Genomic DNA, 20,753 nt, shown 5'->3' on the forward strand with positions numbered 1-20,753 from the left:
GCTCTGTGTCAGCTCTTCCCAATAAAGACAAGACAATGCTGCCAGCATCACTCAGAGTGTGTTTAATCAGACTCATCCACTCAAGAGGACTGCACAAATGAAAGCTGATAAGAGTCCTGAACTGTAGGGCTGCAAGGGGAGGAAATCCAGCCTGGCATGGGCTCTATTTGCTCCATAAGCAGGTGAAAAAGAGAACGTGATCCTTTGAAAGAAGCACAGCAGGGCATCCCTGGTTTTATCTGTTTCCACCCTGACACCCGTACTGCTCAGCTCTGCTCCAGCAAGATTTCAGCCTGGCCACGGATTTGCTTTCATCCATGAACGTCCTCTCCATACAGCTGTGACCAGAGAGCTGACAGCACTGCCAACACCCACTGCCCCCAGCTGCCCACTGCTCCCAGCACAGAGGAACTGGGAGCCAAGGGGCTGAGATGTTGTCATTTCCCTCTGCCAGCCATGTGGATGCAGGAAGCTGACAGCCCCATCTGCCCAGCCAGCATCAGTGTGCAGCAGAGCTGCTGAAGGGGAGGCTGAGCCCCTAGTAAATGCCATAAGTGGGCTCCTCGGTGTCTCTGTATCTGTCCAGGTACCTCAGAGGCTGATGGCGTGGGAACTTTACCTGTGGAGGGTGATAAACGGGCGCCCGCAGGAACTCAAACACGGGTTCTCTCATATCTGCAGAGGGGAGATGCAGAATGTCAGCAAGATGGCTCTGATCCCAATCCCCAGCCCTCCTGATCACCAGCACAGGACCAGGGCTGGTCAAATCCTGGTCAAGCCTGCCCTGGTGAAGGCTCTCTTGGTGTTATTTTAAAATGCTCATAAAAACCAGCTCTGTAGAGGTTGTTCCCTCAAGAATGCTGTTAATTGGGTGAAGGATGGCTCAGTGACAGACCCCTAGACAAGTGGCAGGACCAAGCAACAACCTGCAGCTACAGCTCACCCATTGACCCTGTGTTACCTACATCCCAGCCCTCAAACAGACCACCTCCAGCATCCCCACAGGCTGCTTTGCTTACTGAGAAGCTGATGGAAGACCCAAGTGACAGAGCTGTCCCACTGACACTGGAAGAACGCCAGCCCTGCCGGGGTCATCGCATCCTTGTGCTTTGTGTAGAAGTCAAACGTGCTAAAAGTTCGCATCTTGAGGCTGTGGCTGGAAACAAAGCACAAGAGCTGAGGTGAGCCTCCTCTCCTGCAGCACTCTGGTTGGCAACTACTTCCCCACATCAACCCTCAAAGGCTATAAAACAGAAAGCCAACAAAAGAAAACCTCCCACTTTCTCCAAAAACCATATTCTGAACAATCTGGTTTAAACCACTAGGACTATGTGGTGATTTCAGGGCTGGGATTGTGGCTTCAGGTGGCACAGGAGGTCAAAGCAGCCCTGAACAACCCTGCAGATTAAAAGGAACTGCTCTCCTGCAGCTGTAGCAAACATAACATCATGAGAAGCAGTTGCAGCCTGGCCAAGTGAGCAGGAAACTGTCTGATGAGAGTCTGAGTTACCATGGCACTGGCCGAACGTCCTCACTGAAATCGATGGGGCGGTCTTGCTTGAAGAGGAGGAAGATGAAGCGGTGGTATCCAGTTCCCATGGCAGGGAAGGGGGGGAAGTAATGGCAGATCTCCTTACCCGACTTGATGTCATTGCCTGGGATGTTTGTCCTGAAAACAAAGAAGTTTATTTCAGTTTATATCCACTCTCTCCCCTCCACTGGGACCAGCAGATTCACCCAGGATTTCTCTGTGCTATGTTTGTGATGGGACTTACACCCTGTTTGACAAGTAAAGGTTTTCACTGGATGAAAAAATCACACCCAGTGATGTGAATGCTGAACGGAAGCAACACCTTCAACTCCTGGGCCTTCAGCAGGACACAAGGGTAAAGAAGGTGACTACAGGAGCACCATAGAAAGCCACAAAAGTGCCCTAGGGAATGCATATTCCCGAGGAGTTTCTGCCGGGCTTTCCCTGAGCAAAGCAGCCCACGGCTCTGACGTGCAATACTCACACCAGCCAGTGGAGGTACTCCGAGTCTGTCTCTCTTAAATGTCCATCTGCAAACACACAGAGAAAGGTGACTTAGTGACACCCTGGTGTTTGTGTCAACCACAAAGTGAGAACACCCAGATCCCCTTTGAATGGAGGGGGCAGCTCAAGACCTCCCAGCATTCCTTTCTTAGCAGAAAACTAACTTATTCTTATAGGAATGAGCTTAAAATGAGACACAGAACTCCACAGGTATAAGTCCAAGGTTAAAAGGAATTCTTGGTCAGCTGCTTCATTTCACTGTGCCCTGGTTTCTCAGGGTGAACAGTGTCAGTTCACCTAGGCAGACTGCTGAGGGAAAGAGTTTTGGGGTAAAGTACAGCTGGGAGTCAAAGAATTGCTTCCATTACACTGTGACACAAGTCCTGCTGTGTCATTGTCCCATCTCTCAACTGCTCAACATATGAGGAGGCTACAATCTCTTTTGTGTAAGTACTATATCCCTACATAGAGGGTATCACACCATCTCCTGCTGTGCAGGCAAAAGAAACAGGAGCTAACCAAAAGCAGAGTGAAACAAACCTGTTTAATCACGTTTGGTTTTGTTTTTTTTTTTAAAGAACTTGCTACTCACCTGGATTTGTGAGCAACAAAGTCCAGAGGGAGCCTTTCTCTGCCTCGTATGACACCAAAGGGGGACTGGAAGCCTAAATTACCAACATAAAAAGAATATAAATCAAACAGGCTCCATCACAACCAGGTCATGATTTCCAAAGCAAAGAACACAAACTTGTCATGGGCACAGTCAGCATGCAACAGACTGGGCACAGCCATGCCACCATAAACCAGCTCCACCTTGAGCTGGTTTATTCCAGCTCCTCTGGAATGTTAATAAACACCAGCCTGAGAACAGACAACGATCCTGTTACAAAGCTCTCTCCTTACTGCATCCAAGAAACACATTGCCTTCACCACAGAGCAAATGCCCTCGTAAAAGAAATCCCCCAGAACAGACAGCTCCTGTTAGAAGCATCTGACAGAAACACACAGGGCCCAGGTTGTTCCCAGCTCCCCTCACACACCTCTGATGGAGTCACCATGTTCCCATGGTAGACTGGCACGAGGTGCTCATCCTCCTGGCTGTACTCCACCCTCAGTGTAACCCAGGGGGTGAAGGTGGCCCCCTTGAACAAGTCACGAAATATCCCGCAGTGCTCCGCCACACGCTGCTTGTGGAAGGGGCCACTGGTCCTCTCCCACTCAGCTTTGACTTCATCGAGGGGGATCAGCACTGCAAGGAGAAGGAAAGGTTGCAGGAGGCAGATGGGGACCCAGCGTGGCCGGGGCAGGGAGGGAGGTGATGGGACACAGACCTGTGCGGAGCCGCGCTGCTCTTTCCATCTCCGCGTTCTGGCGGTTCTCCTTCAGGATCTTTTTTCTTTCCCTGGTGCTGTTTGCCTGCAGCAGCTGAGGACGTGGCAGGCTGATGTCAGTCTTGGGCTCTTCGGGGAGGAGGGGAAAAAAAAATTGTGTATGTGAAAAATGTGAACATCAAAAATACCCAAACACGGAAGTCCTGAAAAACATCAGAAAGTGTGAAAGAGACACACACCCGGAGACAGCAGAGACTCAATTCCATCACCTCTGCTACCTCCTCCTCTCCCAAGTCAGCACACCCCAGACTCACAGGTTTGCCAGCTGGTGAGCAGATTTGCTCTCTGCTCAGCAGCCAAACTGCAGTGTTTATTTACTAAAGGTCTAAAGCTCTGAGTCCTGCTCTGCTTTCTCTGAGGTTCCAAGGAACCACTTCTTTACTCTGCTCCGTGTCTTTTAACAGGTCCTGGTCAGCCTCTCTCCTTCCAGAAAGCCTCCATCCAGTTACTCTGAAGAGGTTTGCAACCTCCAAACTTCCACTTTGTCACGGGCCCAACCTGGTGCCAAAACACCTCAAAGGCTCCTTTCAGGGTGGGTCTTGGGGCAAACCCGTGGCCCCAACAACAGCTTCCCTGACCTTCAGCAGCAAATCCCCACACGGCACAGCTCCTTCCAGGAGTACCTGGCGGGGGGTTGGTGTGCTGCCGGTACGTCTTCCACCAGTGGGGCTTCCTGCTCTCCTTTTCTGCCAGCCTGAAGTACCGAGAGAAACTGCGATATTTTTCCAGCGCTTCCAAGTTGCTAACGTCGATATCCTCGTTGGGCATCGGCCCCAGCGGGGCTGCCCGCTTGCAGAGCGCAGCTGGAAGCGGAGAGAGTTCCTGGTTTATACGGAAAGCGAGAAACGAGCCCGGGAGAGCCCGAAGAGCGGCCCGGGGTTGCAGCCACCCCCACCGCCCGCCCCGCCTGAGGAATCCAGGCGTCCTAGAGCTTCCCCCGCCTCCACCCCAAACGCCTCCCTCTTCCCACCCGTGGAGGGAAAGGGGCTCCCAGCCCGCGTCTCACCGGCCGTGCCGAAGGCCCTCCCGCCCCGGAGGCCGCTCGACGCCGCACTCAGCAAGGGCGCCGCCATGGTGCGCGCCGCCTGCAACAGAAGGCCCCCCCGTTACCATAGCGACGGAGGCCGCGCAGGGCACGGCCCGGCCTAGAAGGCCCCTCGCTGCCATAGCAACAGGGCTGCCCTGTTCGGGGCCTGACTAGAAAGGGCCCCACTGACCCCAAAGGGAAGGGCTCTCCCCTCCCCATCTCAGCCATTACTCCTCTGTCGCTAGGGCAGATCCCGCCAAGGTGTGTATAGTGGCCCAGCTCTCAGAAAAATGACCCCAAAAGGTTTTCAGAAAAAGTCCCAAACTAGAAAAGCTGCAGAGTGTGAGCTGTGGAACATCCTCTCTGCAGCACTTGGCTGCCCCAGAGCCATGAGCATGGCTGACCAATTCCATCCCCACGAAGTCAACTGCCTCCCGGGTAGCCAGAGACCTGTGCCCTGAGGGATGGAGGCCAAAATATGGCTTCACAGCCCCTGGGATGGATTTCACACTCAGTAAACACTAGGAAGGCTCCTTAGATATGAATTGAAACTATTTACTGTTTTCCACCCTAATGTGGAGGACACAGCAGTGTCCTGCAAGGATGGACCCAGCTGTCCCTTGGAGAGCGTGTGAGGATCCCACATCCTCAGTAAGACAAAGATGAAGTGTTGCTGGATGCTTTTGTCAGGGTCTCCAGGAAGAATTCCTCATCCTCTAAGAAATCACGGTCCTGAAAAGAGAAGGGTGGATGGGATGGATACCAGAGAGTGCCACAGAAATGGGGTCCCAGGCCAGGGTGTTGCTCATGAGTGAGGGAAGTATCCCAAATCCTTCTTCATGCAGTGAGCAGCGAGCAGGCACCCATCTCTGGTACTCCCTGGGGTATATGGGCTCCTCAAAGAGCACCCCCGTGTGGGGAAGGACCCAGCAGGGAAGCAGGGGACTCATGGGAGAGGATGGGGACATCATGAAGCCAGAGTCCAGCAGAGCCCACTTCTCGTGCCCAGGGATGGGGTGAGGAAAGGGGCAATCCCCTTAAGCTATGGATATCACCGATGAACCTGAGACAAGCTGTTATGATCTACCCATCCTTCCTTCTGGTATCACTCCTCTAGGTGCTCAAAGCTTCTGCAAGCCCACCCAGCCCAGTGGCTCAGAACTCCCACCCCGTGGCTATCAGGCTTCACCCAGCCCTGCTCCAACCCTTTTAGTTTGAAGCCCCCTTTCAGCCCTGGTTTCCCCCCAACCTCACCTGCTGGGCCTGGTGCTGCAACAGCAGCAGTTGGGTGTAGAACACTGCAGGGCTGGCCGTGGCCAGGCTTTCCCTGCCATCACCCAGGCTGTGCTGAGGGAGATCCCTGTTGAGAGTAGGAAAGCCTGGAACAAAAGCCTGAGTGGGTGATGCTGCTGCTGGTGGAGGAACTGCAGACAGAGACAAGAAAGCATCAATTTTTACTGCTACCATGTCCCTGCAGCAGGGTCCTCCCCACCCTTCCAGTGCAAACAGGCTTTCACCCACCTGCCTCTCCCTTTCTGCTCCCTCTACCCCATTCTCCTGGCACTGCCCTGGCCCAGGGAACTCTGCTGAGCTCCTTCAGAAGATGAGGAAACCAACTCACGTCTGAGGCCTATATACAGAGCAACTAAAACTGTCCCCATGAAACATCCCAAGCTCCTCGAGAAGTGCAACACAAGTGCAGCTCTTCTCTAGCACATCCCTTCCCATCACCAGCACACAGGAAGCCTTACACAGTATCCTGGAGTGGGCACTGAGGTCCTGGTCTGTGGTCAGCAGTGTCATGGGGTTGCTGGGCAGCTCCCTGTGCAGCTGTGTCCCCTGGGGAACCCTGATCAGCCACTCCTGCCTCATCTCCAGAAAAAAGAGAAGCTGTTGGCAAAGGTTCAAGCCCTCAGCATGATGACCAAGGGAAGGTGAGGGAGTACTTGCCTGGTGCAGATGCTGCTCCTGCTGCTTCAGCTGCTCCAGGTGTTGCTGCATGACCTGCAGCCTGCTCTGGTGCTGGGATTCCACCCTGTGTGCCTCCCGCAGGGCTCTCTCCCCTTCCTCGTACTTCTGGGATGAGAGCTGCAAGACAGAGCAGCTGGGGAGGCTGGGGACAGGGACCCTGGGGCAGGGCTCCTTTGTGCATCCCCTCCCGGGACAGGATTAAGATTCACCACTTTGGGAAGGGTGTGAAAACAAACCCTGGCTTTGCTGCCTGCCCAGTCACAGCTATGAACTGCAGCACAGGGTTTTGCTTACCTTGGCCATCCTTTTAGCCTCCTCCTCCTGCCTTTGGACACGCAGCATGGCCATGTTCACCTTCTCCTTCTCCTGCCTCAGCTCCTGCCAGGCCTCCTCCAGCAGCTCCCTGTCCCTCACCAGCTTCTCCTCCTTGGCTTTCAGCTCACGGCCCCGGAATGTCAGCTCTGCCTGCTCCTAGGATGGGCAAGGGGAACACCAGAGCATCACCTGGACACTATCCCCTGCCTTCCCAAGTGATGGGAAAGATCGGGCCGTGCTGAGCTCCTGATGGTGCCAGGCTGGGTGCAGAGCAATGCTGCCTTGTGCTCAAGCAGTGCCCTCACCCTCAAGGACCAGGGCCTGGCAGAGCTGGGATTGTACAGACACACACTCCCTCCCTGGAAAGGATGCAGCTCCTCACCTTGCTGCACACCCCAGAACATGCTCAAGACATGTTCAGGAAATATCCTGCCTGAATGGTTATTTTCCACCCTGATAGGACCTTAAAAACACAGCTCTGCTGCACTGTCAGTGCCATGAATCTCCTCGGAACAGGTGTGGGGGAGCAGGACTGGCTCTGGACACGCCCCGGGGCACGGGGAGGTTTTACTTAACACACCGTAGGGTTCCCTCCCACCAGACTTAGAACAGAGGTGGCTGTGCCTGGCCTGGCTGCCCAAACCCCTCACAGGCAAAGGGGAAAGACAGAAACGACTGATGCTTCAATCAGCTTCTAGAACAGGCTGGTGGAGACTGCTCCAAGAGCAGCCTGACCCTCACACACCAAGTCACATCTCCGTCACCCAAAAGCAGCTCTGAAGGACTCCCCAGTGGACAGCAGACACTCCTGAGCCTGCCAGGTGGTGCTCGAGGCCATGGGAAGGGGCTCTGCTGCCATACCTTGGCCAAGCTCATGATGGTGCCTTCTCTCTGAGAGTCCATCTGCCGGGCTCGGTCCATGTCATGCTCCAACCGCTCCTTGCTCAGCTGCTGCTGGGTGTGAAATTCACCCCACTCAGCCGCCAGCTTCCGTCGCTCCTCTGAGCACTTCTGCATCACTGACTTTTGCTCCTCCAGCAGAGCACTCTGGAGAGGGAGAGAGGAAGCATCAAGTCCTCTTCACTGCGGGGTTTTTCTCCTTTAACACATCTCTGTCACTAAACTTGTGCGACCAGGTGTGGGATTGAGGAGGCAGAGGAAGGATGCTACAGCCCCATGCTCAGCTCTTTCCTCCACCACACACTGCAGCACAGTGCCAGTGGGATTCAGAGGACGTTGTCAGAAGCACCTGGAGATATCTGCCCCTCTCACCTTTGCCCTCTCCAACTCTGCTCGCTCCATGGAGAGCTGCTGGGTCATGACTCGCCGCTGCTCCTCTAGTGAGTGCTGCTGTGATTCCACCTTGGATTGCTCTGTTGTTGCTCTCCATCGCTCCTGTATCCAGACACAGGAGAAACAGCTGCCATTCACAGGCTTCAGGCCAGGGACTTCCATATGAACAAGACAAACTCCCAACCCCCAGAAGGGGGAGAGCACAAGGTGGGCTCACCTGCTCCAGCAGCCGAGTCTGCTCACCCAGCCTGGCATCCATTTTGGCAATCACCTCCTGGAATCTGCTCCGCTCCTCCTCCATGTCCCTCTGCTGCTGTGCCAGCCTGTCCTGGAGCACTGGGAAGAGACAACAGCAGGGCCATGAGCAGCATGAAGTGGGAAACCTCCTCTGTCCACACCATATTCAGGGAAAAGCTGCACGCACTTATGCTCATCACCTTTTGCACATCCCCAAGCCACTACTTTGTAAGAGGGAGACTGTGAGATGTCCTGTGACCAAGGCAGGCAGGACTTGGCCAGCCTGGGTTCCCAGCCTCTGGCTGACTCAGAGCCCAACTTTCTTCCTGTTTGCTAGGTGTCCTCAGAGCCCACAGCCATTTTGTCACAGGGGAATAGCAAACATACCCTTGAGCTGCCTGTCCCGCTGCCGTGCCTCTGTGGCCAACTCCTGGGAGGTGGTGTGGTGTGTGGTCTCCACCTTGTGCAAGAGGCTATGTAGGTCACTGGAGAACTTCTCAATCTGCTCAACGATGCTGTTCAGAGACCTGCAAAGAGAAGCCTGAGGAGGGTCACCCCTGTGGGACACACTTTGTCTTACCATGACACAGAGGGGGATGTGGTGGGACAAAGGCTAGTCAGCCTGCCCCAATCTCTTGGGGTCATAGCAGAGCAGAAGGAAGTTGTAGCTGCTGCTAAGGGGAGTACTGGTGGCTGTTGAACAGCTCAGCACCCCTGGAAGCACTGTAGGAGAAGGGATGGCTCCTGTTCCTATGGTCCAAGGGGAGCTGCCCATAGGATAGTAAGCATCATGGCCAGGGACCAACATGGGGACGCAGTACCTGGTCTGTGAAGTGGCACTGGTCACTGCATCAATCTCCTGGTCTTTCAGTCGTTTCAACCGCTGGAGCTGCTCTTCGTAGTCTTTGCACATCTCCTGGACAGACACCCTGTGCAACAGAGGGAAGGAAACCACCAGCAGCTGTTACAAACCACTGCTCCCTGTGACAGACACCATGAAAGAGGTTTGGTTGTGGAGCTGAGAACCATGTTCCAGGAGCTAAGCTGACATGGGGTATCTACCCCACTGGCAGGCGTCCACATTTGGGTGTTATGGGGTTCTCTGTCAAAACCTGATTTCTCACTGACCCAAACTATGTGGTCATCAGTGACTCACTGGCCTGACTAAAAGAGACCTAGAAAGATAAAACACTGGGTTCAGCACCTTTCAAAATAAAAAGCATTCGCTCTGAATAACGTCTCCAGTCAACAAAATCCCCATTCCAAAAGCCACCAAGGTGCCCAAACCCCAGCAATTCTGGAGCCTGATTTCTCCTTCTGCCATGTCCCCAAACCATTCCATGGTTCCTCTGCTGAGACAGAAGCTATCAGCCCCACACATGTGCCCCTCCTGCCACCCTCACCTCTGCAGCTCTCGCAGCCGCTCCATCTCCAGTGTGCTCTGCTGCTCCAGTGTGGCCACACGCTGCTGGTGCTGTGCCACCAGCTCTGCCCGAGCCTGCTCCATCTCCTGGCTCTGTGACACCAGCTGAGCTGCCAGCTGCTCCTTCTCCTGCTGCAGCCTCTCCTCCCGCTGCCTGTAGGTCTCTTCCATCACCTTCATCTGGCTCCTGCAAGGAACAAGTGTTGTTTTCATGGCACTCTCCTCCCACAGTGCCCACGGGGATTTAGAATCAGATCAGTGGCAATGGGGAAACTGAGGCACGGCGTGCTTCACTCGCTGTACTCTGAGCCCTGAACCCTCTTGCTGCTACTCAGTATGGTGCCTTGGTTGGGGATGTGCTGGAGATGGGACTGGCTCATTCTCCCTGTCACCTGTGGGACAGTGTCCCCACCAGGCTCACATCAATGTAGCTCTGTGCCTGCCCACCCCACGGATGGATTTGGGAAGCACCCCAGCACTTCTCACCCCAGAAGGACAGATGGACAGGGCTGGAGGCAGGGATATGACACAGGAGAGAACCACAGGCAAGACCCTTGTACCTGTGTGCATTTTCAAGGAGATCCAGGTCCTCCTGGTGCCGCTGCTGGAGACTCTCCAGCAGCAGTTTGTGCTTCGTCCGCTCCAGCTCCAGCGTCCGGACCTGTTGGGCATACATGGAGAAGGTCCTTGTGCCACCCCAGGGACAGAACCCCCACAGCAGCACTTGGTGGCTGTAGACATCTCTGGATAGGGAGGTTTCTCCTCTATCCCTCTATCATCCTGATGCGATTTGGAGGAGACACGGCCCCTTCTCCTCCCCCTGCGTCCCCTGTGGTCCCCTATCCAGCAGGCAGTGGTGCTTACCTGGCTCTCCAGCTCTGCCACACGTGTCTGGGCACTGATCAGTGCTGCCTGACAGCCTGACACATCCTCCTGGAGTTGGGCTGGAGGAGACCCCGGCCTCCTCTCCTGTAGCAAGCCCAGGGCTGGGGACTCTGCCTGCAGCGGGGATGGAGAGAGAAGATCAAGGTCTTTCAGTGGCTTTGTGGTGTGGCCATCAGCTCCTAAAGGAAGGCATATGCCTCACCTGCAGCTGTGAGGCAGCCTGGAGTTGTGCCCTGGGTGCAGTAACCTGTGGAGACACAGGGATGCCCTCAGGGAGGTAAAGCCCCGGGGAGAACATCTCCTAGCCTGGGAACAGTGACCCAACCCCACTACTGGCTCTGGTCCCTGATCCTCAGGTGACACTCAGAGTCCCCACCCTAGACACCAACATGCTGGGCTCTTCCTTGCTGGGGACAAGCTCAAGGATGAGACCATCATTCCTGTGGGTGGGAGACAGCGTGTCCTACCACCAGGGCAGGACAAGGAGGCCTAGCTAGATGACAAATGGAGCCTTCAGAGACCAACAAAGAGCTGCCCACTTTGTCAAGAGGCTTTATTTCCCTTCAGTTGCCTGAGAACATCTTTACAATATTGGGGAAAGCCAAATAAAGGAGAAGTCCTTTATCAAGGACTTTTTGTCTCACTATCACAACATATGTGGGGGAACTCTTTAAATGCTGCTCAGGCAATACAGGGCTGTAAACACACATGATTTACAAAGCATCCATAGCTCATGTGCTTTGGCCTAATAAATACAACTTGTACCATCTTGGGTGTCTCCAAACTCTTTGTTTCCTTGAACATGGGCTACCAGAAATGCACAGCTGGGCACATCCTTCTGCCTGCCAAGTCAGTATGGACAGAGATGGATGCTGGCAAGTCAGCAGGGGAGGGCTGGAAATCACCACCCCAACCCTGCATCTCCTGGGAAACATGGGACCAGCAGACCTACCTGAACCAGTTGGGCAGGGTCCCGTGTCTCCTGCTCCCCTGGGACCAAGGCTGTGGGGACTGAAAATTGAACAAGTCTGTGAGTCAGACATGACCATGGGAACCATTCCCTCCCAGAGGGATGAGGGTCTCCTGGGCAGGCCAGGAAGGGTTCTGCTCTGTTCAGTGAAGGGGATGGAGGGTCCTGCACCCAAAACCCCTCAGAGGATAGAGGGACTCTGCTCTGCAGAGTAAATTGCAGGGGCAAAACACAGCTTCTCCTCCATCCCCATCCCCCAGAGAGGTGGCTGCATCCCATAAATCACTTTCAATGGCCTCTGAACTGGTGCACAGCCTCCTCCCAGGGCCTCCCTGACCCTCTATGCAACCTGCTGCCCAGACTGTTCAACCACACACAACACACCCAGGGTGCTGGTATCTCTGGAGGGTTCCCCCTTGGCAACCTCCGACGGGTGAGCTGAGGCTCCTGCAATGGTGCTGAGCCAGGGGACCGACTGCCTGTGTGGGCACAGAGACACAAGTGATGCACAGCAGTGTCACAGCTCAGGGTGAGGCACACCAAAACGATCCTGTTTGGCCATTTCTTTACGTTTAAAGCCTGGCTGTCCCACTGTGATCTAACAGGCAGGAGCCTGATGATCTTTTAGAGCTGCCTTCCCTCCCAGTCGCAGAGGTCCCAGACCCAAGTGAACACTGCTGGCTCCCAGCCCTCTCTGTTCCCCCCTTTCACACACACAGCTGCTTTCTGCAGGACACCTCTCCCTGCAGGATGCCTGGAAGGTGGAGGAAGCCTTACCCAGAGCTGCCTGTGCTCACTGCCTTGTCCTGCAGGGCAGCTGCCTGCTGCAGTGCTCCTCTGGAGGCAACTGGCTGCCTGCAAGCAAAAATCATCCTGTGTGATGCAGCTGTGGAGGTGAGGTAGGAAAAGATCCTTTCCCTCCCACACCAGCTCCTGACTTGCAGGTGAAAGCCTCTGTCCTGCTCTGCTGAGCCAGGATTCAGCCTTTTGGCTGCAGAAGGAGCAAAGACACCTCAAAACTTCCATCACCAGTGTTGTTCCTTGCTGTGCCCACACCCCATCCCTGGGCAGCAGCCAACACACCCCTGTTGCATTCCAATGACACAAGCCTGAACCCAGAGGTTTGAGGGGACTATGGACTGATCAGTGGGAGAAAGCCCCCATTATCACCTCAACCTGAGAAAAGACAGCACTTAAATTCTTTTTCTTCTCTATGAGTTGAAGGTTTCTGAGAGGTCCTGCTGGAGAGCAACTACACGGCCATCAGCTGTGGCTTTACCTGATGGGGGAGTGGGGATCCAGCCCTTCACCAAGGGCCTCTGAGGCCTTGGCATTTCTCTCCTGGGCCTTTGCCTGTGCTTGGGCTTTCTTTCGAGCCAGGGCAGCACTCAGCCAGTCCTCCTCCTCCAGCAGGTTGGGTTTAGCTGCTGTGTCCTCTGCATCCAAGAGCTGGGTGGTGGAGCTAGGCCTCCTGGCTGTGGCAGGGATGGGGTAGCTGACAGCAGGATTGGCCTTTGCCAATGGTGACTCCAAATTCAGAAATTCCTCATCCTTCAAGCCCAGCCAGTCGCCTCCACTTCCACTGCCCCGCACGGAGCTCTGCCTCCTCTGTGGAGGAGGTTTGGAGCGGGGGTCTGGTTTTGGTTCATTGCTGCTCTCAGCTGAAAACCTGCTGCAAAGCGAAGCAGTCACATACCTGCCTGCCAGGGACCTTGGGGACACAGCCTGGCCAGTGTCTGGGGCTGCAGATACACACAGAGCACTGTACCTCACTGACTGCCTCCTTGATGACCGGCCCTCAGGTTTGGAAGCCACCGTGGGCTGGTAGGTTCCAAAGACAAAATCCTCCCCGTTCCAACCTTCTTCCTTCTCTGTTCAGACAAACAGCACTGAGTCAGTGCCAGGAAGAGCAGCCAGCTCCAAAGATGCCAGCCCTCCTCCTCCCCTGCAAATCCCACTGGGATTCTGTTAGGAGTGCCCCTCACCACTACAGGAAGGGGATTTTCCCTGTAAGGGCATTAGGAACTAATCTTGCTCCCACAAGCCAATGCTGTCACCTCTGCAGACCTCCCCAGTGTCCCTGTCTGTGCTCACCTGGCTGCTTTTGGTACTTCTGATCCACTTGGAACTCCCTGCGCTCTCCCATGCCTGGTCGTTCTAGGATTTTGGCCACGGAGCCTTGTCCCAGCAACCCATCCAGCTTGGAGCAGGCTGGCTGGAGCTCCTCTCTGCTGGGGACACAGTGACAGGTGGGCTCCTCTGAGGCAGGGCTGTTCCTCATCATACAGCCTTGCCAGGGGGTTCTGGGTTTTCTCTGACAAGCAAGGCTGCTCTTGCCCCCTTTGAGGACCCACAGACAGAAGCTCCAGCATCCCCCACCCAGCATGGAGGCCCCATCTCAATGCACAAGCCATGCCCTGATCCACTCCTATTGCCTCTCCATTGCCCTTACTCTTCTGTCTTCTTTTCCTGCTTCTCATCTCCTTTTGGGTCACTGCCAAATCCCAGTGCATCCATCAGGTCATCACCATCATCCTCAAATGTGAGCTTTTCCCTCTTCCTCACTGGGGCTGTGGTGTGCAGGGGCACCTGGGTTGGGGATGGCTCTGTGGACAGGATCACACATGGGATGAGGTTTAATCAAGGCTTTTCACTGGAAATACCAATCACTCAGTGTGTTCCAGTTAATTACCAAGTTGCTCTATAAATGGCCATTCTGGTTAATAAGAGATGGGACTCAATTTAACCAGACTGGACCTTACAAAAACTAATCCAGGCTGCTAAATTATTTAATACAAATACATCAAGCAACCCTGCTTACCTTTCTCTTTGCTCTGCTCTGCTTTTTTCTCTGAGCTGTTTTTAGAGCCTCCTTGTGCTGGCTTCTCTGGAGCACTCTTCTCCTCATCAGATAAAAGCCCCGCCAAAGGATCATCTAGATCTGGGAATTACCCCACAGGAGCAGGAAAGGCGAATCATAACAATACAAAAAACAAAAGCAGAAAACAACAAAACCAGTGTTATTTAGAAGAACATTTTTGCACTAAGCCAAACACTATCCCCCACACTGTGCACATGGAGACAGGAGATCAGATCTGTCCAAAGCCATGAATGCAGGTTCTGCAGGGACACTACCACATTTTTTTTCTCCTAGAAGAAAGCAACTCTACATTTGGCTGCTTTGATACCTGAACACTCTTTAGACAAAGAAAAAGGAGAAAAGAAAGCTCACCTACATCACTTAAAGCCAATTAGTGATTTTAATAGATAGGTGCTGATCTCAGTTAAACTGCAGTCTTATACAACCAGATCTCAGCAGTGCCAGGAAAACACCCCCTCTGATTGTCAGACGGACAGAATCCCCCAATACAGGGCTCCCAAGTGCTAGAGACAGTCATTAAAAGCCAAAGCACACATAAAACGCGAACAGACTCAGGAACTGTCTCCCTGCCCCATCGTGGGGAGGGTCTCAAACGCAGAGATGTAATTTTGGTTCCCCTTGGTCAGTTTGGAAGGATTAGACATGCACCAGTAGGGCTGAAGACCTCTCTATCTCATTAACCAGCCAAGCCTTTGGTAAGCAGAAGAGGCAAATAATGGGCAAAGAGCAAGGGCAGAGGCCTCACCTGCCCCCAGTGAAGCCATGTCCTACCTTCAAAGTTAAATTTCTTGTACTTTTGGGGGGCAGTGGCAGATGACAGCGGCTTCTCCATCCCAGGTACAGACTCTCCTAGAAAGAGAGACCACAGCTCTCAGAGACAGAGTACTGCAGAGATGTCCCTCTCCCACCCGGGCTGACGGTTACTTTTCTAACAGCAGCCCCCAAAAGCAGATATTGCCACACACAGCCTCCCTTCAGCCTTATGGGAAGGGGAATCTTTCTGGAGGGGTCTCCTGGCAAGCAGAGAAGGAGAAAAGGGCCTGGGAAAGAGCAGGGCAGTTTGGCCATGCAACCCTTCTGGTTCTCCTTCCAGACAGATCAGGCAGATCCCCTGCACCGGGGAACAGCCAAATGGTGTTTGGTGGGAGACATGACTGCTGTGGCTGATGATGTTAGTGATGCTACCAGAGCATGACAAGAGGCTGGGCCAGGGATCTCCCAAGGGAAATCTGGGACAACCCAAAAAAAGGACTAGGAAAAAGATTTTATGGAACAAATCCACTTTTTGTTCCCTATCCTGGAAGAAAATATCCCCTGTTCCTTTGGAACCAGGAAATGAAAACAAGAGCAGTCTCCTTTTTACTTTTCTCAGGAGCTAACAGCTTCCCCGTGGTTTTCACAGCTTCTCCCAAAGAGTCACATTTTCCAGGGCTTTTCACAGTTGTCTCCCCTGGCCCAGAACTGGGTTTTGGTAATCCCAGGAGCTCAGCTTCCAGGTCATCCATGTCCTGGAAGGCAAGAGGACAAAAGTGAGAGCAGGCTGAGTGCTGCCTCTGCCACAGTGCTGCTGCTTCTTCCTTTTGGCTGCAGCTCACGTGGGGCTGAGATGGAGGATATTTATGCACTCACCTTCATGGTTTGCAGCAGAGCTTGTGGGTCCGCATCAGAGACACTGAACTCCTGTACACCAAGGAGGGCAGAGATCAGAGACAAGCAGCCTTTGGAAACTCCTCATCCCTTGCTTCCACACTCCAGCCCCTCCTTTTCCTCATTTTATGGAACGGAAGAATATATTCCCAACTCCTCTGTGTATCCCCCTCACTGGACACCCCCAGTGCCTCGAGTCCTTTGCTGAGATCTTGCTACCTCTGGGAGAAGCATTAGGAACACCCAAGGCCATTGCTTTGGGTTAGGGTCCTTCAGCCACACTTCATGGTTCATCCCCAATATCTCCATCCCCAGTGCTAATTTGGATGAGGTGACACCAGGGGATCAGCCCCGGCCCTCAGCACACCCAGGCTCTCTCCTGAAATTTGGGCTCACCTCTGCAGCTTCCATGTCCTCTGCAGGTACTTTGGTGAAGAAATCATCCTCCAGAAAGGACCTGTGACACAAGCCCAGGGGTTAATAGCACCACACATGAGCTTGGCAAGGGTGCCCTGGGGACAGCCAGGCCAGGTGGTGGGAGGAGGGGAAATCACACCAGGCACACGGTGGCAGCCACATCATACAACAGAAAAGAAGGCTGAAGTAACATTGGGATGAAAGGTGGCAGTGTTGGGACTGCTGTATTTAAGCAAACAACTGTGATCAGGGAGATTTACAGGAGATGCACAGGGCTGGGGGCACCCAACTCTTGCTTGACAGTTTCAGGCTTGGGGCTCCCAGTTGCCAGAGGCATTGCAGGGAACTGCCCTTCCCAGGCAATCACTTCTGGGGCAGTCAGTGAGATGGAGGAGCCAAGGACAGGCAGGTCAGATGGATCTGGGGAGCACAAAGAGATCTCCAAGTGGGAGAGGCTGTGTTTGAGCACTCACTTCTTGCTGGCCTGTGAGCTGCTGCCCCGGGCTCTCCCATTGCTGCTCCCAACTGGCTGGGAAGCTCTGGACGATTTAACAGGGGTTTCATCTGGAAAGAAGACAAGGAGAGATAAGGATGATGGACATGGGGATATTAATGGCCTAGCCCCACCCCCTGCCCCCAACAGGCGTTTTGTTGTCTCCCCATGAGCCGTGGAGGCTTTTAATCAGAGGTGGACTTCACCTCCCCCTTCAACCTGTTCAATGGCCTCTGACTCTGGAAAAATCCTCTCTCTGCTCTGCTTCTCACTTCATCCCCCTCACAAATGGAGCCCCTCAGAGATCAATGGCTCTTGCTCTTTCATCTCCTGTACCCAGGAGGGGAGTAAGAGTACAAGGACACTGCCCTTTCAGAAGCAAGAAGGTTCCTTTTACCATCATATCCTAGAAGGTCATCAAGCAAATCATCAATAGAACCTGAAATGAGACAACAAAAGGTGTTAAGGCAGGTGAACTCAGCAAGCAGGTGTAGAAAAGCTTGTCATTTCCATATGCTCACACTTCTGAAAGACCCTAAGAATAAAGATTTGGTCTCAAGTACCATCAGCATAAGGCCTCTGCCTTGCCAGTCTAGAGGGAACTTCCAGGACCCAAGCCCGTAGTTTGTGGATAAAAATATTTGGCTTTGCTTAGTCAGAAACGGGACATCTTTATCAAATGAGCCAGCTTTCTGTTAAGTAAGTCACTGGCCACAAGCAGCACCTAATCTGTGAGCTCTCACCCCATCTCAGAGCCCCTGGGCAACACTAAAGGAACTGCTTCAGTATCAGGGGATGCAGGAGGCCTCTGAACAAGCCACTAGGGAGTAATAGGTGAGGGGAAAAACCAAAACGAATGTCTATATTCTCCCCTGGCTTTGGGAAAGCCCACAAGAAACAAACACCGGACCCCAGTAAAAAAACTGCATGATGTGAAGCGGGTGAGTGCCTGTTTCAGGAATGACACACTGCACTCAACTCCATCTTTCAGACATAGACAACAAAACATTTCAGTAGCCAGGACTGCCACCTGATTGCAGTGTCCCCCCTCCTCTGTCCCACGAGTTCCCATCATATCAGAGCACCTGTGGACAGGGAGAGGAAAGCACACGAGTGTACATACCTCTTAAGCTTTTCTTGGCTTTTGGAGCCTATGGAAAAAGACAAATCACCTTGTTAGAAAACAAAGCACCTGGACTTTCTCTAAACACTGAAGTCAGAGGCAGGTTTCTCCAGAAAACCCCACAAGCAACAGCGAAGCCCTCATCCCACCCATCCAGTTTGGGAAACGGCACATGAAACAGATGGGAACGACACAAATATTTAAGCTTCTGAGACACCAGCTGGGCAGAAGCTTTTAGCCCTCTGGATGATTTCTGCCTCCAAACAGAGGTGCTAGAGCATCAAGTTTGCATTTCTCAGGATTGATTTTGTGCAACGGCACACTCACCATCGCAGGATCCCAGCCTTCCCCTGCTCCAGCGAATCTCTTTACAGATTGATCAGCTCTCTGTGTCCACGTTGCAAGGGATCAAACACTGAGGATCACATCCACAGCAACCTCTTACCTGTGGGGAGAGGATTTCCTGGTTTGCAGTTAAACTTCCCCCTCCTGCTCAGGGCCCCTCTGCAGCTGCTGGGATGGCTCCCTGCTGCTCAGACCTCTCCAGCCTACTCTAAACAAGGCTCAAACTGAGTTCCAAACCCTGGCTCGGACCCCACTCACCGCGACCCGGACCCACTGCATCTCCCTCCCGCCGCTGGAAGCCCCAAGCCCCAGCTCCCCCCGCCCCGGAAGGTCCAGCCCAGCTCTTCCCTTCCCGAAGCGATGGGAAATGTAGTCCCTGCTTGCTCGGGGGAGGGACGGAAGCTGCAGCACCCGGCAGCAGCTCCCAGACCGGGCTCGGAGGCGCCGTTCCCCGCTCCGGGGTTGGCAGGAGCAGCTCGGGCAGTGTGAGGTGTCCGATGGCTGCAGCACCCCCGGAGCCCCTGCACACACACACAGACACAAACCACAAACTCCTCCGACCCCTGTCCCGGCAGGAATGGCTCCGAGAAGCCTCGAGATTGTCCCGTGTCCCCACGGAGCCTTCGGGTGCCCGAAGACACCCGAGGGACGGGAGCTTTGCTATCCCCAGGACCTACCCTCACACACCGCGTCACATCTCTGTCACCCAAAAGCAGCTCTGAAGGACTCCCCAGTGGACAGCAGACACCCATGAGCCTGCCTGGTGGTGCTCGAGGCCATGGGAAGGGGCTCTGCTGCCATACCTTGGGCAAGCTCATGATGGTGTCTTCTCTCTGAGAGTCCATCTGCTGGGCTCGGTCCATGTCATGCTCCAACTGCTCCTTGCTCAGCTGCTGCTGGGTGTGAAATTCACCCCACTCAGCTGCCAGCTTCTGTCACTCCTCTGAGCACTTCTGCATCACTGTAAATCAGACTGCAAACCACAGTCACAGGCTGCTGTTTCCAGTACCCTCCAAGAATGGTGTCCCAGGTATCATTACCTGGCACTGAAATTGCTTACACTGAGCACAAGATGCTCTGCACTTGTGGAAATGGCACGACGACATTTTTTCAGAGGATCCAGAGCCATCTGACAGACTTGAAACACTGTTTGCTGCCTGTGAGACACAGCAAGGCCTACCGGGTTGTGGTATCACCACCAACAGCAGCAAGATGAAAAAGGGCACACAATGCCCTAACCAAGAACAAGCACAGCATTTGCTGTTACAACATTATATATTAAAAACAGCCCAGAGGGAAACCATTGTAAAGAAACAGATTCTGAGAATTAAAGCTTCTGTTGCCAAACAATTATTAAATCTGCTGTTGGCAGTGATCATCTTCTGCTACCTCTGAGCAGTAACAACAGTGTGGCACAGGCAGCTTTGCTGTTTTATTTTCCCTGTGGTTGTGGGCAGCAGCAGCAAGGGGTGGCCTGGAATGCTACAGAGCAAAGCCAGAAAAGTCAGGCTAGAAGTAAGACAAATGAAATTCATCCACTTTAAGGTCCTCCGAATAATTCATTCTACTTCACCCATCACTTTAAATGAGATCCACTGAAGGCAATGAATGAAAGGAAGACATTTTGTCTGAGAACACATTTTTGTAATTTATTAAATCTGTACATACAGTTAACTAGTACTGTTGTCATCAACATGTTTTTAACCTGCTCTTCCATCATCCCTCCTCATATCAGCAGCCTGCTCTACTGAATAAAGAGAAGGCAAAGACCTTTCCCTCTCCTTTGATATCCTGAACAGCAGTGGTTCCATTCAACTTCAAAGACTTGCAGCCAAAAGGCAAGTTTCATTATTTTATTTAAAATTACAAATTTGTTTCTGTTGAGCGACTGGATGCAGAGCCACACATTGTGTCTGAGCATTGTTAGTGCCAGGAAAAACTCCATGAAACCTGATCCAAAATTAAGAGACTTTAACAAATACCAGAGCTGTCAGAGAAACAGTGTCCTGATTTGGGCCAGGATAAAGGTAATTTTCTGTCTTGTACTTTTGCTTTCAGCTAAGTCTCTTGTAGGTAGCTGCACTTGCTAAAATTAACAGCAAGTTTGTCAGACAGAGTCTGCTTCTAGGACTGGTAATGCTCGATATTTATAGTTACTAGTTTAGGGACTGGTGTGCAGAACCAAGGACACTGCTCAGTTCTGAGGAATATTTTGCCCTCTGGAAGGAGAAAAGGAGTAAAGAGGTCCCACCTGAAACCCTCCTTTGAGGAGGAACAGACAAGATAGATGGCCAAAACTG

General features: G+C 53.1%; 2 protein-coding genes across 8 annotated transcripts; both read right to left on the minus strand.

Moving 5' to 3' along the window:
• Window positions 1–39: 39 nt before the first annotated feature.
• Window positions 40–4,550, minus strand: MRPL38 (mitochondrial ribosomal protein L38). The gene is made up of 9 exons (XM_071764631.1): window positions 4,433–4,550; window positions 4,050–4,229; window positions 3,367–3,495; window positions 3,076–3,284; window positions 2,628–2,700; window positions 2,016–2,061; window positions 1,511–1,669; window positions 1,020–1,156; window positions 40–675 (listed from the first exon to the last, which is right to left on the minus strand). The coding sequence occupies exons 1-9, from the start codon at window positions 4,497–4,499 to the stop codon at window positions 539–541; spliced, it is 1,137 nt and encodes a 378-aa protein (XP_071620732.1). The 5' UTR covers window positions 4,500–4,550; the 3' UTR covers window positions 40–538.
• A 437-nt stretch (window positions 4,551–4,987) lies between these two features.
• On the minus strand, window positions 4,988–18,798 carry FBF1 (Fas binding factor 1). Of its 7 annotated transcripts, none has more exons than XM_071763931.1 (31): window positions 18,712–18,798; window positions 18,436–18,553; window positions 18,109–18,136; window positions 17,383–17,424; window positions 16,966–17,056; window positions 16,472–16,532; window positions 16,058–16,108; window positions 15,792–15,936; window positions 15,200–15,277; window positions 14,369–14,488; window positions 14,000–14,153; window positions 13,642–13,775; window positions 13,316–13,418; window positions 12,827–13,216; window positions 12,325–12,402; window positions 11,932–12,026; window positions 11,530–11,588; window positions 10,780–10,824; window positions 10,557–10,691; window positions 10,253–10,353; window positions 9,673–9,879; window positions 9,091–9,198; window positions 8,657–8,796; window positions 8,250–8,368; window positions 8,012–8,134; window positions 7,601–7,786; window positions 6,719–6,895; window positions 6,404–6,541; window positions 6,205–6,325; window positions 5,708–5,877; window positions 4,988–5,185 (listed from the first exon to the last, which is right to left on the minus strand). In XM_071763931.1, the coding sequence occupies exons 2-31, from the start codon at window positions 18,436–18,438 to the stop codon at window positions 5,102–5,104; spliced, it is 3,486 nt and encodes a 1,161-aa protein (XP_071620032.1). In that variant the 5' UTR covers window positions 18,439–18,553; window positions 18,712–18,798; the 3' UTR covers window positions 4,988–5,101. The 7 variants fall into 7 exon arrangements, with proteins under 7 accessions (XP_071620032.1, XP_071620030.1, XP_071620031.1 ...); XM_071763929.1 differs by having other exon boundaries at window positions 12,827–13,219; XM_071763930.1 differs by having other exon boundaries at window positions 13,642–13,778.
• Between the last annotated feature and the right edge of the window lie 1,955 nt (window positions 18,799–20,753).

This window comes from Heliangelus exortis, chromosome 20, assembly GCF_036169615.1.
Source record: "Heliangelus exortis chromosome 20, bHelExo1.hap1, whole genome shotgun sequence".
Classification (NCBI taxonomy): domain Eukaryota; kingdom Metazoa; phylum Chordata; class Aves; order Apodiformes; family Trochilidae; genus Heliangelus; species Heliangelus exortis.